General features: G+C 45.8%; 1 protein-coding gene across 28 annotated transcripts in view; it reads left to right on the top strand.

The window, feature by feature from the left end:
* Positions 1 to 23,690, top strand: part of OBSCN (obscurin, cytoskeletal calmodulin and titin-interacting RhoGEF) — a 622,289-nt gene that overhangs the window by 37,136 nt on the left and 561,463 nt on the right. For all 28 annotated transcript variants that reach the window (XM_040431714.1, XM_040431713.1, XM_040431717.1 and 25 more), the window contains exons 5-10: positions 684 to 989; positions 1,628 to 1,894; positions 15,072 to 15,341; positions 15,935 to 16,210; positions 16,332 to 16,607; positions 16,729 to 17,004. In XM_040431714.1, the coding sequence (XP_040287648.1) occupies positions 684 to 989; positions 1,628 to 1,894; positions 15,072 to 15,341; positions 15,935 to 16,210; positions 16,332 to 16,607; positions 16,729 to 17,004 (1,671 nt within the window). The remainder of the gene's footprint in view (positions 1 to 683; positions 990 to 1,627; positions 1,895 to 15,071; positions 15,342 to 15,934; positions 16,211 to 16,331; positions 16,608 to 16,728; positions 17,005 to 23,690) is intronic.

The raw sequence follows: 23,690 nt of genomic DNA, 5'->3' as shown, positions 1-23,690 counted from the left end.
CCGCTAGGCTCTAGATCAGATCTCTGTGGTGTCATGGACCCACTGTGTCAACCAAAGGGTTTGACTTTGGGTTAAACCTAAGGGCTTTATCCTGGTGACCCTCCAGTATTCACCCTTTAAACCCTATACCAGGATCTGAACTTCGCTGCAGGGGAGCCACCGGCCAGCTGTGTGTTTGACAGCTGAACCATGGGAGTCAGAGACAAGGTGCTGGGCACTGAGAGGTCAGTCAAAATCATAGTTAGGCACAGGCAGCGAAGGGTCAATATGGCAATTGGTCACAGATCCGGTCAGAAAGAATCAGAGTCAGAAATCAGGCAGAGGGCGGTACACAGGCAGAACAGAACCACTTCAGAGGAACTAGCAAGCTCAATAAATCCATTGCTCAGACACCTTCCCACCAGGGAAGGTGCCTTATGTATCCTAGGGTTGACGGCCATTAGCTGGCAAAGATGGTCCTTTAAGAGCCAGGGAGCGCATGCATGCGCCTCGCAGACAGCAGCGGCGTAAGTGGAGCATGCCCGTGCCCACCCAGGAAAGTGGTCACAGGATGCCAATGTAAGACACTACACCCCCATAATGCACCACAGCATGCTGTGTGCAGACAGTGGACCAGCGGGGGCTTCGGGTGTCAGCAGAAAATGGTAAGAGTTGTAGACTAAATACTTGTTCTTCTTTTGCAGCCTTAAGAAAACCTCCCTCTAATGCCCCCATTAACCCTGTGGTGACAGACAAGACTGAAACATCTGTCAGATTAGCCTGGTCCCCTCCCCCAATGGACAGGCCAGTGCCCATTGATGGGTACATTGTAGAACGGAAAAAACTTGGAGCCATGACCTGGGTGAGGTGCCATGAATCCCCCAACGTGCCCACCCCAGAGTTCATCGTCAGGCATGTCCCAGATGAAGGAAGCTTCCAGTTCCGGGTCAGTGCCTTGAACAGCTATGGACAGAGCCCCCACCTGGAGTTCCCGGGGACATTATATCTCGGTAGGTGATTAGTAACCACAGGTGACTGAGGTGGAGAGGCCAGAACCAGGTCAGGGCTGGACATGTCAACAAGGGCGGCCTCAGCAGGTCCTAGATGTGAGGGAGGTTGGAGTGTCCAACAGATAGATAGATAGATAGATAGATATGAGCAAGATAGATAAATATGAGATGGATAGATAAATAGATAGATATGAGTGAGATAGACATATAGATAGATAGATAGATAGATAATAGATAATAGATATGAGATAGATAATAGATAGATAATAGATATGAGATAGATAATAGATAGATAGATGATAGATAGATAATATATATGAGATGTTAGATAGATAGATAGATAGATAGATAGATAGATAGATAGATAGATAGATAGATAGATAGATAGATAGATAATAGATAGATAGATAGAAGATAGATAGATAATAGATAGATAGATAGATAGATAATAGATAGATAGATAGATAGATAATAGATAGATAGATAATAGATAGATAGATAATAGATAGATAGATAATAGATAGATAGATAGATAGATAGATAGATAGATAGATAGATAGATAGATAGATAGATAGATAGATAGATAGATAGATAGATAATATGAGCACTTAGTCTGCTGTTTTCTGGTGTCTTCTAGAACCGGTTCCTTCCATTAAGACTCCTCTGAAGCCGGTTGACGTTGCGTTTGGCGCAGAGGCCACTTTCTCCGTTGACCTCACCACGGTGTCTCCTGGCTCGTGGTGGATAAACGGGAAGGTTGTGGAGAGTAACGATCAGTATGTGGTGAAACGGGTGAAGAACACGCACATGCTTCTGATCAAGAGCGTCACCCAACAAGAGGACCAAGCAGATATTACATTCACCTGTAAAGGTATCGAGAGCAGCACCAAGCTGAGGGTGAGAGGTAAGTACCTCCCGTCACTGACCTGGAATCCGCAGATGGTTTTGGTGTTAATGTTTGGTTTCTTGACTTCTGTTCGTCTCTGTGTTATCACCTACAGTGGGGAAAATAAGGATTTGATAAACTGGTGATTTTAAAGTTTTCGCACCTACAAAGAATGGAGAGGTCTGTCATTTTTATCGCAGGTTCACTTCAACTGTGAGAGACTGAATCTAAAGGAAATCCAGAAAATCACATTGTATGATTTGTAAATAATTAATCAGCATTTTATTGTATAAATTAAGTATTTGATCCAATAGAAAAACAGACCTTAATATTTGGTCCAGAAGCCGTTGTTTGCAGTTCCAGAGGTCAGACGTCTCCTGTAGTTCTTGACCAGGTTTGCACTCACTGCAGCAGCGTTTTGGCCCACTCCTCCACACAGATCTCTACATCTGTCAGGTTTCGGGGCTGTCGCTGAGCAACACAGAGTTTCAGCTCCCTCCAAAGATGTTCTATTGGATTTAGGTCTGGAGACTGGCTAGGCCACTCCAGAACCTTGATATGCTTCTTACGGAGCCGCTCCTTGGTCATCCTGGCTGTGTGCTTCGGGTCGCTGTCATGTGGGAAGACCCAGCCACGACCCATCTTCAATGCTCTGACTGAGGGAAGGAGGTTGTTGCTCAAAATCTTGTGATACAGGGCCCCATTCATCCTCCCTTCAATATGGTGCAGTCGTCCTGTCCCCCTTGCAGAAAAGCCCCCCCAAAGTATGATGTTTCCACCCCCATGCTTCACGGTTGGGACGGTGTTCTTGGGGTTGTACTGTACACATCCTTCTTCTTCCTCCAGACATGGCAAGTGGAGTTGATACCAAAAAGTTATATTTTGGTCTCATCTGACCACATGACCTTCTCCCATGTCTCCTCTAGATCATCCAGATGGTCATTGGCAAACTTCAAACAGGGGACCTTGTGTGCCCTGCAAGATTTTAATCCATGACGGTGGTCCCAGCTCTCTTCTGGTCATTGACCAGGTCCTCCCGTGTAGTTCTGGGCTGATTCCTGACCTTTCTCAGAATCATCCTAACCTCACGAGGCGTGATCTTGCATGGAGCACCAGAACGAGGAAGATTGACAGTCATCTTGTGTTTCTTCCATTTTCTAATAATTGCACCACCAGTTGTTGCCTTCTCACCAAACTGCTTGCCTGTTGTCCTGTCGCCCATCGCAGCCTTGTGCAGGTCTACAATTGTGTCCCTGGTGTCCTTAGACAGCTCTTTGGTCTTGGCCATGGTGGACAGGTTGGAGTGTGATAGATTGAGTGTCTGGACAGGTGTCTTTTATACATGTTAGGCTACTTTCACACTAGTGTTAATATTTTCCGGTATTGAGATCCATCATAGAGTTCGATACTGGAAAAAAACGCTTCCGTTTGGTCCCCATTTATTGTCAATGCGGACAAAACGTAACTGAACAGAACGGAGAACTCCAAAATGCATTCCATTCCATTCTCATACCAGAGAGCAGCGTGCTGCGGTTTGCTTTCCGTCCTGGGATGCGGAGTAAGAAGGACAATGCAAGTCAATGGGGACGGATCCGTTTTCTCTGACACAATTTGACACAATAGAAAACGGATCCGTCCCCCATTGACTTTCAGTGGAGTACATGACGGATCCGTCCCCCATTGACTTTCAGTGGAGTACATGACAGATCCGTCCCCCATTGACTTTCAGTGGAGCACATGACGGATCCGTCCCCCATTGACTTTCAGTGGAGCACATGACGGATCCGACCTCCATTGACTTTCAGTGGAGAACATGACGGATCCGTCCCCCATTGACTTTCAGTGGAGCACATGACGGATCCGTCCCCCATTGACTTTCAGTGGAGCACATGACGGATCCGTCCCCCATTGACTTTCAGTGGAGTACATGACGGATCCGTCCCCCATTGACTATCAGTGGAGCACATGACGGATCCGTCCCCCATTGACTTTAAGTGGAGCACATGACGGATCCGTCCCCCATTGACTTTCAGTGGAGAACATGACGGATCCGTCCCCCATTGACTTTCAGTGGAGCACATGACGGATCCGTCCCCCATTGACTTTCAGTGGAGCACATGACGGATCCGACCTCCATTGACTTTCAGTGGAGAACATGACGGATCCGTCCCCCATTGACTTTCAGTGGAGCACATGACGGATCCGTCCCCCATTGACTTTCAGTGGAGCACATGACGGATCCGTCCCCCATTGACTTTCAGTGGAGCACATGACGGATCCGACCTCCATTGACTTTCAGTGGAGTACATGACGGATCCGTCCCCCATTGACTTTCAGTGGAGCACATGACGGATCCGTCCCCCATTGACTTTCAGTGGAGTACATGACGGATCCGTCCCCCATTGACTTTCAGTGGAGTACATGACGGATCCGTCCCCCATTGACTTTCAGTGGAGCACATGACGGATCCGTCCCCCATTGACTTTGAGTGGAGTACATGACGGATCCGTCCCCCATTGACTTTCAGTGGAGTACATGACGGATCCGTCCCCCATTGACTTTCAGTGGAGCACATGACGGATCCGTCCCCCATTGACTTTCAGTGGAGTACATGACGGATCCGTCCCCCATTGACTTTCAGTGGAGTACATGACGGATCCGTCCCCCATTGACTTTCAGTGGAGTACATGACGGATCCGACCTCCATTGACTTTCAGTGGAGTACATGACGGATCCGTCCCCCATTGACTTTCAGTGGCGCACATGACGGATCCGTCCCCCATTGACTTTCAGTGGAGTACATGACGGATCCGTCCTCCATTGACTTTCAGTGGAGTACATGACGGATCCGTCCCCCATTGACTTTCAGTGGAGTACATGACGGATCCGTCCCCCATTGACTTTCAGTGGAGTACATGACGGATCCGTCCCCCATTGACTTTCAGTGGAGCACATGACGGATCCGTCCCCCATTGACTTTCAGTGGAGCACATGACGGATCCGTCCCCCATTGACTTTCAGTGGAGTACATGACGGATCCGTCCCCCATTGACTTTCAGTGGAGTACATGACGGATCCGACCTCCATTGACTTTCAGTGGGGGTCATGCCGGATCCGTCCCCCATTGACTTTCAGTGGAGTACATGACGGATCCGTCCCCCATTGACTTTCAGTGGAGCACATGACGGATCCGTCCCCCATTGACTTTCAGTGGAGTACATGACGGATCCGTCCCCTATTGACTTTCAGTGGAGTACATGACGGATCCGTCCCCCATTGACTTTCAGTAGAGAACATGACGGATCCGTCCCCCATTGACTTTAAGTGGAGCACATGACGGATCCAAACTCCATTGACTTTCAGTGGAGAACATGACGGATCCGTCCCCCATTGACTTTCAGTGGAGCACATGACGGATCCGTCCCCCATTGACTTTGAGTGGAGTACATGACGGATCCGTCCCCCATTGACTTTCAGTGGAGCACATGACGGATCCGTCCCCCATTGACTTTCAGTGGAGCACATGACGGATCCGTCCCCCATTGACTTTCAGTGGAGCACATGACGGATCCGTCCCCCATTGACTTTCAGTGGAGAACATGACGGATCCGTCCCCCATTGACTTTAAGTGGAGCACATGACGGATCCGACCTCCATTGACTTTCAGTGGAGAACATGACGGATCCGTCCCCCATTGACTTTGAGTGGAGTACATGACGGATCCGTCCCCCATTGACTTTCAGTGGAGTACATGACGGATCCGTCCTCCATTGACTTTCAGTGGAGAACATGACGGATCCGTCCCCCATTGACTTTCAGTGGAGCACATGACGGATCCGTCCCCCATTGACTTTCAGTGGAGCACATGACGGATCCGTCCCCCATTGACTTTCAGTGGAGCACATGACGGATCCGTCCCCCATTGACTTTCAGTGGAGCACATGACGGATCCGTCCCCCATTGACTTTCAGTAGAGCACATGACGGATCCGTCCTCCATTGACTTTCAGTGGAGAACATGACGGATCCGTCCCCCATTGACTTTCAGTGGAGCACATGACGGATCCGTCCCCCATTGACTTTCAGTGGAGAACATGACGGATCCGTCCCCCATTGACTTTCAGTGGAGAACATGACGGATCCGACCTCCATTGACTTTCAGTGGAGTACATGACGGATCCGACCTCCATTGACTTTCAGTGGAGTACATGACGGATCCGTCCCCCATTGACTTTCAGTGGAGCACATGACGGATCCGTCCCCCATTGACTTTCAGTGGAGCACATGACGGATCCGTCTTGGCGATGTTACAGATAATATAACCGGATCCGTTCATAACGGATGCAGACGGTTGTATTATCAGTAACGGAAGCGCTGTTGCTGAACCCTGCCGGATCCAGTAAACGCCAGTGTGAACGTAGTCTAACAGGTCTGTGAGAGTCTGCTGGTTGGTAGGTGATCAAATACTTATCTCATGCAATAAAATGCTAATTAATTATTTAAAAATCATTTTCAGTTTTTTTTTTTTAGATTCTGTCTCTCACAGGTGAAGTGAACCCGCGATAAAAATTACTGACCTCTCCATTCTTTTTAGGTGGGGAAACTTGCAGTGTATCAAATACTTATCCCCCCACCTGTATCATCACATATTACCATGTATCGGCATAAAACCATATACCGTCATATATCTGTATGTATCACCTTATATCACCCTATACCCCCAGATATCACCGTGTATCACCCTATACCCCCAGATATCACCGTGTATCACCATATACCTCCAGATATCACTGTGTATCACCCTATATCACCATATACCTCCAGATATCACCCTATATCTCCAGCTATCACCGTGTATCACCCTATACCCCCAGATATCACCGTGTATCACCCTATACCCCCAGATATCACCGTGTATCACCATATACCTCCAGATATCACTGTGTATCACCCTATATCACCATATACCTCCAGATATCACCCTATATCTCCAGCTATCACTGTGTATCACCCTATACCCCCAGATATCACTTTGTATCACCTTATATCACCATATACCCCCAGATATCACTGTGTATCACCCTATATCACCCTATACCTCCAGATATCACCCTATACCCCCAAATATAACTGTGTATCACCCTATACCCCCAGATATTACTGTGTATCACCCTATACCTCCAGATGACACTGTGTATCACCCTATATCACCATATACCTCCAGATATCACTGTGTATCACCCTATATCACCTTATACCCCCAAATATCACAGTGTATCACCTTATATCACCCTATACCCCCAGATATCACTGTGTATCACCCTATTCCCTCACATATCACTGTGTATCACCCTATATCACCATATACCTCCAGATATCACTGTGTATCACCCTATACCTCCAGATATCACTGTGTATCATCCTATACCTCTATATATCACTGTGTATCACCCTATATCACCCTATACCTCCAGATATCACTGTGTATCACCCTATATCACCCTATACCTCCAGATATCACTGTGCATCACCCTATATCAGCCTATACCCCCCAGATATCACTGTGTATCACCCTATATCACCCTATACCTCCAGATATCACTGTGTATCACCCTATACCTCCAGATATCACTGTGTATCACCCTATACCTCCAGATATCACTGTGTATCAGCCTATACCCCCCAGATATCACTGTGTATCACCCTATACCCCCAGATATCACTGTGTATCATCCTATACCTCTATATATCACTGTGTATCTCCCAATATCACCCTATACCTCCAGATATCACTGTGTATCACCCTATACCTCCAGATATCACTGTGTATCATCCTATACCTCTATATATCACTGTGTATCACCCTATATCACCCTATACCTCCAGATATCACTGTGTATCACCCTATATCACCCTATACCTCCAGATATCACTGTGCATCACCCTATATCAGCCTATACCCCCCAGATATCACTGTGTATCACCCTATATCACCCTATACCTCCAGATATCACTGTGTATCACCCTATACCTCCAGATATCACTGTGTATCACCCTATACCTCCAGATATCACTGTGTATCAGCCTATACCCCCCAGATATCACTGTGTATCACCCTATACCCCCAGATATCACTGTGTATCATCCTATACCTCTATATATCACTGTGTATCTCCCAATATCACCCTATACCTCCAGATATCACTGTGTATCACCCTATACCCCCCCATATCACTGTGTATCACCCTACACCTCCAGATATCACTGTGTATCACCTTATATCACCTTATACCCCCAAATATCACAGTGTATCACCTTATATCACCCTATACCTCCAGATATCACTGTGTATCACCCTATACCTCCAGATATCACTGTGTATCACCCTATTCCCCCACATATCACTGTGTATCACCCTATATCACCATATACCTCCAGATATCACTGTGTATCACCCTATATCACCCTATTCCCCCACATATCACTCTGTATCACCCTATACCTCCAGATATCACTGTGTATCATCCTATACCTCTATATATCACTGTGTATCACCCTATATCACCCTATACCTCCAGATATCACTGTGTATCATCCTATACCTCTATATATCACTGTGTATCACCCTATATCACCCTATACCTCCAGATATCACTGTGTATCACCCTATATCACCCTATACCTCCAGATATCACTGTGTATCACCCTATATCACCCTATACCTCCAGATATCACTGTGTATCACCCTATATCAGCATATACCCCCAGATATCACTGTGTATCACCCTATATCACCCTATACCTCCAGATATCACTGTGTATCACCCTATACCTCCAGATATCACTGTGTATCACCCTATACCTCCAGATATCACTGTGTATCACCCTATATCAGCCTATAGCCCCCAGATATCACTGTGTATCACCCTATACCCCCAGATATCACTGTGTATCATCCTATACCTCTATATATCACTGTGTATCTCCCAATATCACCCTATACCTCCAGATATCACTGTGTATCACCCTATACCCCCCCCCCATATCACTGTGTATCACCCTACACCTCCAGATATCACTGTGTATCACCTTATATCACCTTATACCCCCAAATATCACAGTGTATCACCTTATATCACCCTATACCTCCAGATATCACTGTGTATCACCCTATTCCCCCACATATCACTGTGTATCACCCTATATCACCATATACCTCCAGATATCACTGTGTATCACCCTATATCACCCTATTCCCCCACATATCACTCTGTATCACCCTATACCTCCATATATCACTGTGTATCATCCTATACCTCTATATATCACTGTGTATCACCCTATATCACCCTATACCTCCAGATATCACTGTGTATCACCCTATATCACCCTATACCTCCAGATATCACTGTGTATCACCCTATATCACCCTATACCTCCAGATATCACTGTGTATCACCCTATACCCCCAGATATCACTGTGTATCATCCTATACCTCTATATATCACTGTGTATCTCCCAATATCACCCTATACCTCCAGATATCACTGTGTATCACCCTATATCAGCATATACCTCCAGTTTAGGAAAACTAGAAGAATGGTCAGAACTCTGGAAACTGAAATTTAATGTGGATAAGTGCAAGATAATGCACCTGGGGCGTAAAAACCCAAGGGCAGAATATAGAATATTTGACACAGTCCTGACCTCAGTATCTGAGGAAAGGGATTTAGGAGTAATTATTTCAGAAGACTTAAAGGTGGGAAGACAATGTAATAGAGCAGCACGAAATGCCAGCAGAATGCTTGGATGTATAGGGAGAGGTATAAGCAGTAGAAAGAGTGAAGTGCTTATGCCGCTGTACAGAACACTGGTGAGACCTCACTTGGAGTATTGTGCGCAGTACTGGAGACCATATCTCCAGAACGATATAGATACTCTAGAGAGAGTTCAGAGAAGAGCTACTAAACTAGTACATGGATTGCAGGATAAAACTTACCAGGAAAGATTAAAGGACCTTAACATGTATAGCTTGGAAGAAAGACGAGACAGAGGGGATATGATAGAAACTGCTAAATACATAAAGGGAATCAACTCGGTAAAGGAGGAGAGAAGATTTACAAGAAGAAAAACTGCTACAAGAGGACATAGTGTTATATTAGAGGGGCAAAGGTTTAAAAGTAATATCAGGAAGTATTACTTTACTGAGAGAGTAGTGGATGCATGGAATAGCCTTCCTGCAGAAGTGGTAGCTGCAAATACAGTGAAGGGGTTTAAGCATGCATGGGATAGGCATAAGGCCATCCTTCATATAAGATAGGGCCGGGGGCTATCCATAGTATTCAGATATATTGGGCAGACTAGATGGGCCACATGGTTCTTATCTGCCGACACATTCTAGGTTTCTATGTCTATATCACTGTGTATCACCCTATACCTCCAGATATCACTGTGTATCACCCTATACCTCCAGATATCACTGTGTATCACCCTATATCAGCCTATACCCCCCAGATATCACTGTGTATCACCCTATACCCCCAGATATCACTGTGTATCATCCTATACCTCTATATATCACTGTGTATCTCCCAATATCACCCTATACCTCCAGATATCACTGTGTATCACCCTATACCTTTTGATATCACTGTGTATCACCTTATATCACCATACACCTCCAGATATCACTGTGTATCACCCTATATCACCATATACCTCCAGATATCACTGTGTATCACCCTATATCAGCCTATACCCCCCAGATATCACTGTGTATCACCCTATACCCCCATATATCACTGTGTATCACCCAATATCACCATATACCTCCAGATATCACTGTGTATCACCCTATACCCCCATATATCACTGTGTATCACCCAATATCACCATATACCCCCAGATATCACTGTGTATCACCCTATAGCACCCTATACCTCCAGATATCACTGTGTATCACCCTATACCCCCAGATATCACTGTGTATCACCCTATACCTCCAGATATCACTGTGTATCACCCTATACCTCCAGATATCACTGTGTATCACCCTATACCTCCAGATATCACTGTGTATCACCCTATACCCCCCATATCACTGTGTATCACCCTATACCCCCCATATCACTGTGTATCACCCTATACCTCCAGATATCACTGTGTATCACCCTATACCTCCAGATATCACTGTGTATCACCCTATATCACGCTATACTTCCAGATATCACCGTGCATCACCCTATATCACCATATACCCCCATATATCACTGTGTATCACCCTATATCCCCATATATCACTGTTTATCACCCTATATCATCCTATACCCCAAGATATCACCATGTATACCCCTATATCACCGTATTCCCCAAGATATCACTGTGTATCACCCTATATCCCCATATATCACTGTTTATCACCCTATATCATCCTATACCCCAAGATATCACCATGTATACCCCTATATCACCCTATTCCCCCAGATATCACTGAGTATGTAGATTGTAAGCCCTTATGGGCAGGGCCCTCTCTCCTTCTGTACCAGTCTGTAACTCGTCTTGTTTATGATTAGTGCAATTGTCTGTATTATGTATGTGCACCGCATATCACATGTACAGCACTATGGAATGAATGGCGCTTTAATAATAAATAATAATAATAATAATAATAAAAGTATCACCCTATACTTCCATATATCACTGTGTATCACCCTATACCCCCAGATATCACTGTGTATCACCCTATATCCCAGATATCACTGTGCATCACCCTATACCCCCAGATATCACTGTGTATCACCCTATACCCCCAGATATCACTGTGTATCACCCTATACCCCCAGATATCACTGTGTATCACCCTATACCCCCCAGATATCACTGTGTATCACCCTATACCCCCAGATATCACAGTGTATCACCCTATACCTCCAGATATCACTGTGTATCACCTTATACCTCCATATATCACTGTGTATCACCCTATATCCCAGATATCGCTGTGTATCACCCTATATCCCAGATATCTCTGAGTATCACCCTATACCCCCAGATATCAGTGTATCACCCAATACCCCCAGATATCACTGTGTATCACCCAATACCCCCAGATATCACTGTCTATCACCCTATACCTCTAGATATCACTGTGTATCACCCTATACCCCCAGATATCACTGTGTATCACCCAATACCCCCAGATATCACTGTGTATCACCCAATACCCCCAGATATCACTGTCTATCACCCTATACCTCTAGATATCACTGTGTATCACCCTATACCCCCAGATATCACTGTGTATCACCCAATACCCCCAGATATCACTGTGTATCACCCTATACCTCTAGATATCACTGTGTATCACCCTATACCCCCAGATATCATTGTGTATCACCCTATACCCCCAGATATCACTGTGTATCACCCAATACCCCCAGATATCACTGTCTATCACCCTATACCTCTAGATATCACTGTGTATCACCCTATACCCCCAGATATCACTGTGTATTTACCTATACCCCCAGATATCACTGTCTATCACCCTATACCTCTAGATATCACTGTGTATCACCCTATATCCCAGATATCACTGTCTATCACCCTATACCTCCAGATATCACTGTGTATCACCCTATACCCCCAGATATCACTGTGTATCACCCTATACCCCCAGATATCACTGTGTATCACCCTATACCCCCAGATATCACTGTGTATAACCCTATACCCCCAGATATCACTGTGTATCACCCTATACCCCCAGATATCACAGTGTATCACCCTATATCCCAGATATCACTGTGTATCACCCTATACCCCCAGATATCACTGTGTATCACCCTATACCCCCAGATATCACTGTGTATCACCCTATACCCCCAGATATCACTGCGTATCACCCTATACCCCCAGATATCACTGTGTATCACCCTATACCTCCAGATATCACTGTGTATCACCCTATACCCCCAGATATCACTGTGTTTCACCCTATACCCCCAGATATCACAGTGTATCACCCTATACCCCCAGATATCATTGTGTATCACCCTATACCCCCAGATATCACTGTGTATCACCCTATACCTCCAGATATCACTGTGTATCACCCTATACCCCCAGATATCACAGTGTATCACCCTATATCCCAGATATCACTGTGTATCACCCTATACCCTCAGATATCACTGTGTATCACCCTATACCCCCAGATATCACTGTGTATCACCCAATACCCCCAGATATCACTGTGTATCACCCTATACCCCCAGATATCACAGTGTATCACCCTATACCCCCAGATATCACTGTGTATCACCCTATATCCCAGATATCACTGTGTATCACCCTATATCCCAGATATCACTGTGTATCACCCTATACCCCCAGATATCACTGTGTATCACCCAATACCCCCAGATATCACTGTCTATCACCCTATACCCCTAGATATCACTGTGTATCACCCTATACCCCAGATATCACTGTGTATCACCGTCTGGCACCATGATATATATCAGGGTTCCTCCAGTGACCCCCTCAGTATAATCTGATGCGTTGACACGAGACAGCGGCGCTCCCTCTAACACATGCCACGCACATTACATCACATTCCTCTAGGAGCATACCCACCGCCTGGTGCCCACAAGGGACCCACCCACCAAATACCAAAGGTTAAGCTAATGGGGAATATGATCCCAGAACCATGGAGCTGGCGCTCATATGATTTATGCCTCCCTGTACCGTGCAGCCAAAAATTATCCTCCCCCTCCTGATATTACATATGTGCACTGTGATCACATCACACAGGAATGGAAGTCACTGCCCCGTAACATGTATCTAAACCTACCCTTTATGAGACTCTGATGTATCTAAGCCTGTCAAGTCTGATTGTGCCTCAAGTGCCGAGCCTATCATGTGTGATACTGTGTCATGTATCTAAGGATATCATGTGTGATACTGCCTCATGTATCTAAGGCTATCATGAGTGATACTGCCTCATGTATCTAAGGCTATCATGTGTGATACTGTGTCATGTATCTAAGGCTATCATGTGTGATACTGCCTCATGTATCTAAGGCTATCATGAGTGATACTGCCTCATGTATCTAAGGCTATCATGTGTGATACTGTGTCATGTATCTAAGGCTATCATGTATGATACTGCCTCGTGTATCTAAGGCTATCATGTGTGATACTGTGTCATGTATCTAAAGATATCATGTGTGATACTGCCTCATGTATCTAAGGCTATCATGTGTGATACTGTGTCATGTATCTAAGGCTATCATGTGTGATACTGTGTCATGTATCTAAGGCTATCATGTGTGATACTGCCTCATGTATCTAAGGCTATCATGTGTTATACTGCCTCATGTATCTAAGGCTATCATGTGTGATACTGCCTCATGTATCTAAGGCTATCATGTGTGATACTGTGTCATGTATCTAAGGCTATCATGTGTGATACTGCCTCATGTATCTAAGGCTATCATGTGTGATACTGCCTCATGTATCTAAGGCTATCATGTGTGATACTGTGTCATGTATCTAAGGCTATCATGTGTGATACTGCCTCATGTATCTAAGGCTATCATGAGTAATACTGCCTCATGTATCTAAGGCTATCATGTGTGATACTGTGTCATGTATCTAAAGATATCATGTGTGATACTGCCTCATGTATCTAAGGCTATCATGTGTGATACTGTGTCATGTATCTAAGGCTATCATGTGTGATACTGTGTCATGTATCTAAGGCTATCATGTATGATACTGCCTCGTGTATCTAAGGCTATCATGTGTGATACTGTGTCATGTATCTAAAGATATCATGTGTGATACTGCCTCATGTATCTAAGGCTATCATGTGTGATACTGTGTCATGTATCTAAGGCTATCATGTGTGATACTGTGTCATGTATCTAAGGCTATCATGTGTGATACTGCCTCATGTATCTAAGGCTATCATGTGTTATACTGCCTCATGTATCTAAGGCTATCATGTGTGATACTGCCTCATGTATCTAAGGCTATCATGTGTGATACTGTGTCATGTATCTAAGGCTATCATGTGTGATACTGCCTCATGTATCTAAGGCTATCATGTGTGATACTGCCTCATGTATCTAAGGCTATCCTGTGTGATACTGCCTCATGTATCTAAGCCTATGCTGTGTATCCCCGCCAGCTCTTCCACACTTCACAACCAGTAAGAGGCTCTCTGAGGTGCAGCTGAGGTCTGGAGATCAGGCAGAGTTCGTGTCGGAGACTTCGGAGGAGAACGTCCGGGTTTTGTGGTATAAAAACGGCAAAGAGATTCGACACTCGAAGAAATTCCAGCTGGAGTCCCGAGGAAAACTCCAGAAGCTGCAGATCTCCTGCGTCCAGAGGGAAGATGAAGGGACGTACACGTGCAGCCTAGGCGATGACATCATCACCTTCAGCTTACAGGTTACAGGTGAGATCGGTGGCCCGCGCGATGGTTACACTCACACAGAGGCTCACATGCTTGCTGGTTGTTTTCCTCACGGGCAGCATCGGACTGACCTACCAGAGGATCCTCTGGTGGGCCCAGGTTCTGATACCACAATGGGCCCCAAAGGTCCAGGAGAAAACACATTTGGAGCTTTGTCTGGAGACAGTAGATTGCCACAAGGGTCTATGTCTTTGAATCAAAACCTATTAGGTTGGGCCCAAAGAATAATTTCCTGTGGTGGGTCCAAGTAAGCCCAGTCTGACTCCGCTCCCGTGGACCTCCCTGACCCAGTGGTGATGTTTTGCCTCTGAGCTTCACTTGTCTTAGCTCTGGACCTTCTGTTGGTGCCCGTCTTTGGACAACCACAGCCACGGTGACTGCTGCTCCACACTGCGGCCATGAGATGTCCACCCGGTGCTTCAGCACCACCACATACAGGAGGACGAGGACACATGGCTCACACCACACTGAGGAAAGATGGCCGCTGCCAAGCGCGTTATACGGGGGTCCCTAATACTACAGAGGTTCATAAGTTCTCTGCATGTTATTTATGTAACGTCCTCCTCTTTCTCTAGAACCAGAGCCGGCCTTCATCAACCAGGACAAGGTCCAGAAGGAGGTGGTGGCCAAACTGACGGAGAGCGCCGTCCTGAGCTGTGAGGTCTCCGAGAGAAAGACGGAGGTGAAATGGTACAAGGACGGGAAGCTGATCACCTCCAGCAAGAAACTGAGGGTGGAGACCGAGGGCAAATACCGGCGTCTGGTGGTGGAGCAGGTGGAGAAGAAAGACGCCGGAGAGTACAGCTGTGAGGTGGCCGGGCAGAAGATCAGCTTCAAAGTCAACGTCAAAGGTTGGTTGGGTTTCTATTGACTAGGCACCAGATATAAATCTTGGTATCACCTAATCTACAGAAGACTGGACAGGTACTGGAAGAATATTGTATAAGATATAACGTCCTCTTCTTTCTCTAGAACCAGAGCCGGCCTTCATCAACCAGGACAAGGTCCAGAAGGAGAAGGTGGCCAAACTGACGGAGAGCGCCGTCCTGAGCTGTGAGGTCTCTGATGGAAAGACGGAGGTGAAATGGTACAAGGACGGGAAGCTGATCACCTCCAGCAAGAAACTGAGGGTGGAGACCGAGGGCAAATACCGGCGTCTGGTGGTGGAGCAGGTGGAGAAGAAAGACGCCGGAGAGTACAGCTGTGAGGTGGCCGGGCAGAAGATCAGCTTCAAAGTCAACGTCAAAGGTTGGTTGGGTTTCTATTGACTAGGCACCAGATATAAATCTTGGTATCACCTAATCTACAGAAGACTGGACAGGTACTGGAAGAATATTGTATAAGATATAACGTCCTCTTCTTTCTCTAGAACCAGAGCCGGCCTTCATCAACCAGGACAAGGTCCAGAAGGAGGTGGTGGCCAAACTGACGGAGAGCGCCGTCCTGAGCTGTGAGGTCTCCGAGAGAAAGACGGAGGTGAAATGGTACAAGGACGGGAAGCTGATCACCTCCAGCAAGAAACTGAGGATGGAGACCGAGGGCAAATACCGGCGTCTGGTGGTGGAGCAGGTGGAGAAGAAAGACGCCGGAGAGTACAGCTGTGAGGTGGCCGGGCAGAAGATCAGCTTCAAAGTCAACGTCAAAGGTGAGGAGCGCGTCAGGTGTTGTAATCAGCAGGTGAGAACTTGTCATAAAGGAGACGCTGATCCAGATTTACATCATATTGAATACTCCAGTAACATCCAGAGCTGCAGCCAGAATCCCCACGTGTCACTGCCTTGTTTGTCCCAGTCACATCCAGAGCAGCAATCACAATTCCACATCTCATACACACACAGGACTGCTTCAACAATTCCACTGCAACATGATGTCTTATGCTTCATCCACATCCAAAGCTGCAGCTACAATCAATTCTGATGTGTCATTGCACCTTTTACTCCAATCACAACCAGAGCTGTGCTGACAATCTGTCAGTTCCTTTTTATTAGAGTGCTGTGTGGGAGATCACATACTAAGCACAGCTCACATGACTGACGGCAGCACAAGTGGTAGACGGAGGCTAACAAGATGAGGAGCGCAGATTTGGATGTAGCTGGAGTAGAAGAGATGGCTAAACATTAGGGTGACACATGAAAAATGAGTCTGCACCACTCATCAGTGACATCGGGCACCGGGCGGCCATGACACCCCCTGCATACCTCACACTATTCAGAAACACAAAGAGGGGCAATGTTTGTCATACCAGGCCACGCCTCTAACGCTTCCCAAAACAAAACTGTACACGCCCAGTCCTCGCAATGCCCCCACATTGTAACTATTCCCCTTTTGTGCCCCCTCACAGTAGTTATGCCCAGATATGCGCCCCCTCACAGTAGTTATACCAGATATGTGCCCCCTCACAGTAGTTATGCCCAGACATGTGCCCCCTCACAGTAGTTATGCCCAGACATGTGCCCCCTCACAGTAGTTATGCCCAGACATGTGCCCCCTCACAGTAGTTATACCAGATATGTGCCCCTCACAGTAGTTATACCAGATATGTGCCCCCTCACAGTAGTAATGGTCAGATATGTGCCCCCTCACAGTAGTTTTGCCCAGATATGTGCCCCCTCACAGTAGTTTTGCCCAGATATGTGCCCCCTCACAGTAGTTTTGCCCAGATATGTGCCCCCTCACAGTAGTTTTGCCCAGATATGTGCCCCCTCACAGTAGTTATGGCCAGATATGTTCCCCCTCACAGTAATTATGGTCAGATATGTGCCCCTCACAGTAGTTATGCCAGGATATGTTCCCCCTCACAGTAGTCATATCCAGATATCTGCGCCCTCTGTAGTTAAGCTCAGATATGTGCCCCCTCACAGTAGTTATGCCTAGATATGTGCCCCCTCACAGTAGTTATATCCAGATATGTGCCCCCTCACAGTAGTTATGCCCAGATATGTGCCCCCTCACAGTAGTTATGCCCAGACATGTGCCCCCTCACAGTAGTTATGCCCAGATATGTGCCCCCTCACAGTAGTTATACCAGATATGTGCCCCCTCACAGTAGTTATGCCCAGACATGTGCCCCCTCACAGTAGTTATGCCCAGACATGTGCCCCCTCACAGTAGTTATACCAGATATGTGCCCCCTCACAGTAGTTATACCAGATATGTGCCCCTCACAGTAGTTATACCAGATATGTGCCCCCTCACAGTAGTAATGGTCAGATATGTGCCCCCTCACAGTAGTAATGGTCAGATATGTGCCCCCTCACAGTAGTTTTGCCCAGATATGTGCCCCCTCACAGTAGTTTTGCCCAGATATGTGCCCCCTCACAGTAGTTTTGCCCAGATATGTGCCCCCTCACAGTAGTTTTGCCCAGATATGTGCCCCCTCACAGTAGTTATGGCCAGATATGTTCCCCCTCACAGTAATTATGGTCAGATATGTGCCCCTCACAGTAGTTATGCCCGGATATGTGCCCCTCACAGTAGTCATGTCCAGATATCTGCCCCCTCTGTAGTTATGGCCAGATATGTTCCCCCTCACAGTAGTCATATCCAGATATGTGCCCCCTCACAGTAGTTATGCCCAGATATGTGCCCCCTCACAGTAGTTATATCCAGATATGTGCCCCCTCACATTACTTATGCCCAGATATGTGCCCCTCACAGTAGTTATATCCAGATATGTGCCCCCTCACAGTACTTATGCCCAGATATGTGCCCCCTCACAGTACTTATGCCCAGATATGTGCCCCCTCACAGTAGTCATGTCCAGATATCTGCCCCCTCACAGTAGTTATGGCCAGATATGTTCCCCCTCACAGTAGTCATATCCAGATATCTGCCCCCTCTGTAGTTAAGCTCAGATATGTGTCCCCTCACAGTAGTTATGCCCAGATATGTGCCCCCTCACAGTAGTTATATCCAGATATGTGCCCCCTCACATTACTTATGCCCAGATATGTGCCCCTCACAGTAGTTATATCCAGATATGTGCCCCCTCACAGTACTTATGCCCAGATATGTGCCCCCTCACAGTAGTCATGTCCAGATATCTGCCCCCTCTGTAGTTATGCTCAGATATGTGCTCCCTCACAATAGTTACGGCCCAATATGTGCTCCCTCACAGTAGTTATGTCCACAGGAGCCACTTCCATCTGACAACATCCTGCTTGAAGCCTTGCAATGGCGAGGTACTGTTCATCAATTGTTAAGTGTCGTCTTGGTCTCATGATGTCGGGGTGTAAACAGCATGATGAGGAGTACTGTTTAATACCAATTTTAATTGAACCAGGAAATTTATTGGCCGATTCATGGATCAAACACCTGTTGTGAATTTTGCCGTTAAGCTCTTTGTTAGAGAACAGCAAGTTGTGCAAAATGTACTGAAACATTGAACAGTTGGACATGGGCATACAGAAGTTTACAGAAGGTCACATTAAGTTCCCCTGTAAAGGTTAGAGGGCATTTAAGGTTCATCCGGAAATTTCCCCCACAAGCCAAATATCCCTAACTATTTTGTGAGTAGTGTATGTGCCCCCTCATAGTAGTTATGGCCAAATATGTGCCCCCTTCATAGAAGTTCAATGTGCCGCCCCCCCCCCCCCAGGGCAGATCGTGTCCCAGGTCTATCAGAATGCCAAGTGGTGTGGTGTGGCTTTAACAGTCTCTGTGTGTGTCACGGTGCTCCTACCTGGACACCATTGATTCCCCAGGGTTTGGCTCTGAAACAATAAAGGGGATGGTTGAGGTAGGAGATGGAGAATAAATCGAGTACAGACCTTGATAAAGTTCAGACTTGAGTAAACTTGTATCCTGACAATATTCACCTTTCTCTTGGTTTCAGCAGAATTTGGCATAAACTTGCAGGCAAACTTGATAACTCTGCTTTCTCTCTCTGCTGTGCTAAACTCGGCTTTAGTCTGGTTACTGGGCTTTCCGTCTTTTCTCTATCTGTGGAGTGGGGTGTCTTTGGCTCTTGACCTCCTCCGGACACGCTGTAGGTAAATCTGCGAGGAGTCCTGGTGCTCTATGAGCTACTTGCCTCTGGAGAGACGCTTGCTGCAGCAGGAGAGCTTTCCCTTCGCTGCTACATCATGGGCACATCTGTCTCTGATGGTGCTATGGTTTAGACTAATATAAACTAGAACTGCAACCCCTCCCTTTGGTAGGAAGCAGGACTGGCCCACTTCTGCCCAAAGGGGGGAGAATGGAATGGTGAGTAACATTCTGTCTAGAGTTCTGTCTCCCTGCCACCTGCTGGTAAACCAGGCATATTACATGAACAACAGTTCATAGCAGGATTATGAATGCACAATGTGAAGGACCTGGAAATAAATACAAAGATGACATTTATGTTAACCATTAGAGACAGTAACGGAGTGCAGAAATGGTAATACCACTCCAGGATATTACAGTAGTTATGGCCAGATTTGTGCCCCCTCACAGTAGTTATGGCCAGATTTGTGCCCCCTCACAGTAGTTATGGCCAGATTTGTGCCCCCTCACAGTAGTTATGGCCAGATATGTGCCCCTCACAGTAGTTATGGCCAGATATGTGCCCCCTCACAGTAGTTATGGCCAGATTTGTGCCCCTCACAGTAGTTATGTGTCCCTTTCACAGAAAGTAAAAAAACTAAGTAAAAAACAAGCAGTAAATACTGACCTGGTTCCTCCGATGCTCCCCCGCAGGATACTGTCACACATTGCGTGTTTGTGTAGGAGGAGGAGGGGCAGAGGCTGATTCCCGGCTCCTCCTCCACAGACCAACGCAATGTTTGAGGGCATTGTGCCAATGCTGGCGAGCGCCGGCAACTGCCTGGTGAAGAGGGGAGTGGACGGCTCTCTGCTTCACCATTACAATAAGCTGGGAGCAGGACATACCTCAGCCATTCCAGGACAGCCACCGAAATCCAGGACTGTCCTGCCAGATCGGGGCGGTTGGGAGGTATTTCCCTCTATTACGAAATCGGACCTTGTTTTTGACGTTTATGCCCAGAGGTGGATGATCAACAACTTGCCTCTCCGCTTCTTCATACATTGAGGATTTCACAATATATCAAATCTTGCTTCAGCTATAAATCCTGCATTGACTGCAAATCGTTTATCGACTACGAATCCTGCATCAGCTATTTGGGAGGTTTTCTATATATACCAGGACACTGTATGGGAGGTTTCTATATATACCAGGACACTGTATGGGAGGTTTCTATATATACCAGGACATTGTATGGGAGGTTTCTATATATACCAGGACATTGTATGGGAGGTTTCTATATATACCAGGACACTGTATGGGAGGTTATCTATATATACCAGGACACTGTATGGGAGGTTTTCTATATATACCAGGACACTGTATGGGAGGTTTTCTATATATACCAGGACACTGTATGGGAGGTTTTCTATATATACCAGGACACTGTATGGGAGGTTTCTATATATACCAGGACACTGTATGGGAGGTTTTCTATATATACCAGGACATTGTATGGGAGGTTTTCTATATATACCAGGACACTGTATGGGAGGTTTTCTATATATATTCCAGGACACTGTATGGGAGGTTTCTATATATATACCAGGACACTGTATGGGAGGTTTCTATATATACCAGGACACTGTATGGGAGGTTTTCTATATATACCAGGACACTGTATGGGAGGTTTTCTATATATACCAGGACACTGTATGGGAGGTTTCTATATATACCAGGACACTGTATGGGAGGTTTTCTATATATACCAGGACACTGTATGGGAGGTTTTCTATATATACCAGGACACTGTATGGGAGGTTTCTATATATACCAGGACACTGTATGGGAGGTTTTCTATATATACCAGGACACTGTATGGGAGGTTTCTATATATACCAGGACACTGTATGGGAGGTTTCTATATATACCAGGACATTGTATGGGAGGTTTCTATATATACCAGGACACTGTATGGGAGGTTTTCTATATATACCAGGACACTGTATGGGAGGTTTCTATATATACCAGGACACTGTATGGGAGGTTTTCTATATATACCAGGACACTGTATGGGAGGTTTTCTATATATACCAGGACACTGTATGGGAGGTTTTCTATATATACCAGGACACTGTATGGGAGGTTTCTATATATACCAGGACACTGTATGGGAGGTTTTCTATATATACCAGGACACTGTATGGGAGGTTTCTATATATACCAGGACACTGTATGGGAGGTTTCTATATATACCAGGACACTGTATGGGAGGTTTTCTATATATACCAGGACACTGTATGGGAGGTTTTCTATATATACCAGGACACTGTATGGGAGGTTTCTATATATACCAGGACACTGTATGGGAGGTTTCTATATATACCAGGACACTGTATGGGAGGTTTTCTATATATACCAGGACATTGTATGGGAGGTTTCTATATAAACCAGGACATTGTATGGGAGGTTTCTATATATATACCAGGACACTGTATGGGAGGTTTTCTATATATACCAGGACACTGTATGGGAGGTTTTCTATATATACCAGGACACTGTATGGGAGGTTTCTATATATACCAGGACACTGTATGGGAGGTTTTCTATATATACCAGGACACTGTATGGGAGGTTTTCTATATATACCAGGACACTGTATGGGAGGTTTCTATATATACCAGGACACTGTATGGGAGGTTTTCTATATATACCAGGACACTGTATGGGAGGTTTCTATATATACCAGGACACTGTATGGGAGGTTTCTATATATACCAGGACACTGTATGGGAGGTTTTCTATATATACCAGGACACTGTATGGGAGGTTTTCTATATATACCAGGACACTGTATGGGAGGTTTCTATATATACCAGGACACTGTATGGGAGGTTTTCTATATATACCAGGACACTGTATGGGAGGTTTTCTATATATACCAGGACACTGTATGGGAGGTTTTCTATATATACCAGGACACTGTATGGGAGGTTTCTATATATACCAGGACACTGTATGGGAGGTTTCTATATATACCAGGACACTGTATGGGAGGTTTTCTATATATACCAGGACACTGTATGGGAGGTTTCTATATATACCAGGACACTGTATGGGAGGTTTTCTATATATACCAGGACATTGTATGGGAGGTTTCTATATATACCAGGACACTGTATGGGAGGTTTTCTATATATACCAGGACACTGTATGGGAGGTTTTCTATATATACCAGGACACTGTATGGGAGGTTTTCTATATATACCAGGACACTGTATGGGAGGTTTCTATATATACCAGGACACTGTATGGGAGGTTTCTATATATACCAGGACACTGTATGGGAGGTTTCTATATATACCAGG

This window comes from Bufo bufo, chromosome 5 (assembly GCF_905171765.1).
Source record: "Bufo bufo chromosome 5, aBufBuf1.1, whole genome shotgun sequence".
NCBI classification, from domain to species: Eukaryota; Metazoa; Chordata; class Amphibia; order Anura; family Bufonidae; genus Bufo; species Bufo bufo.
The sequence above is the reverse complement of the archived record's forward strand: the minus strand, read 5'-3'. Positions and strand labels throughout refer to the sequence as shown.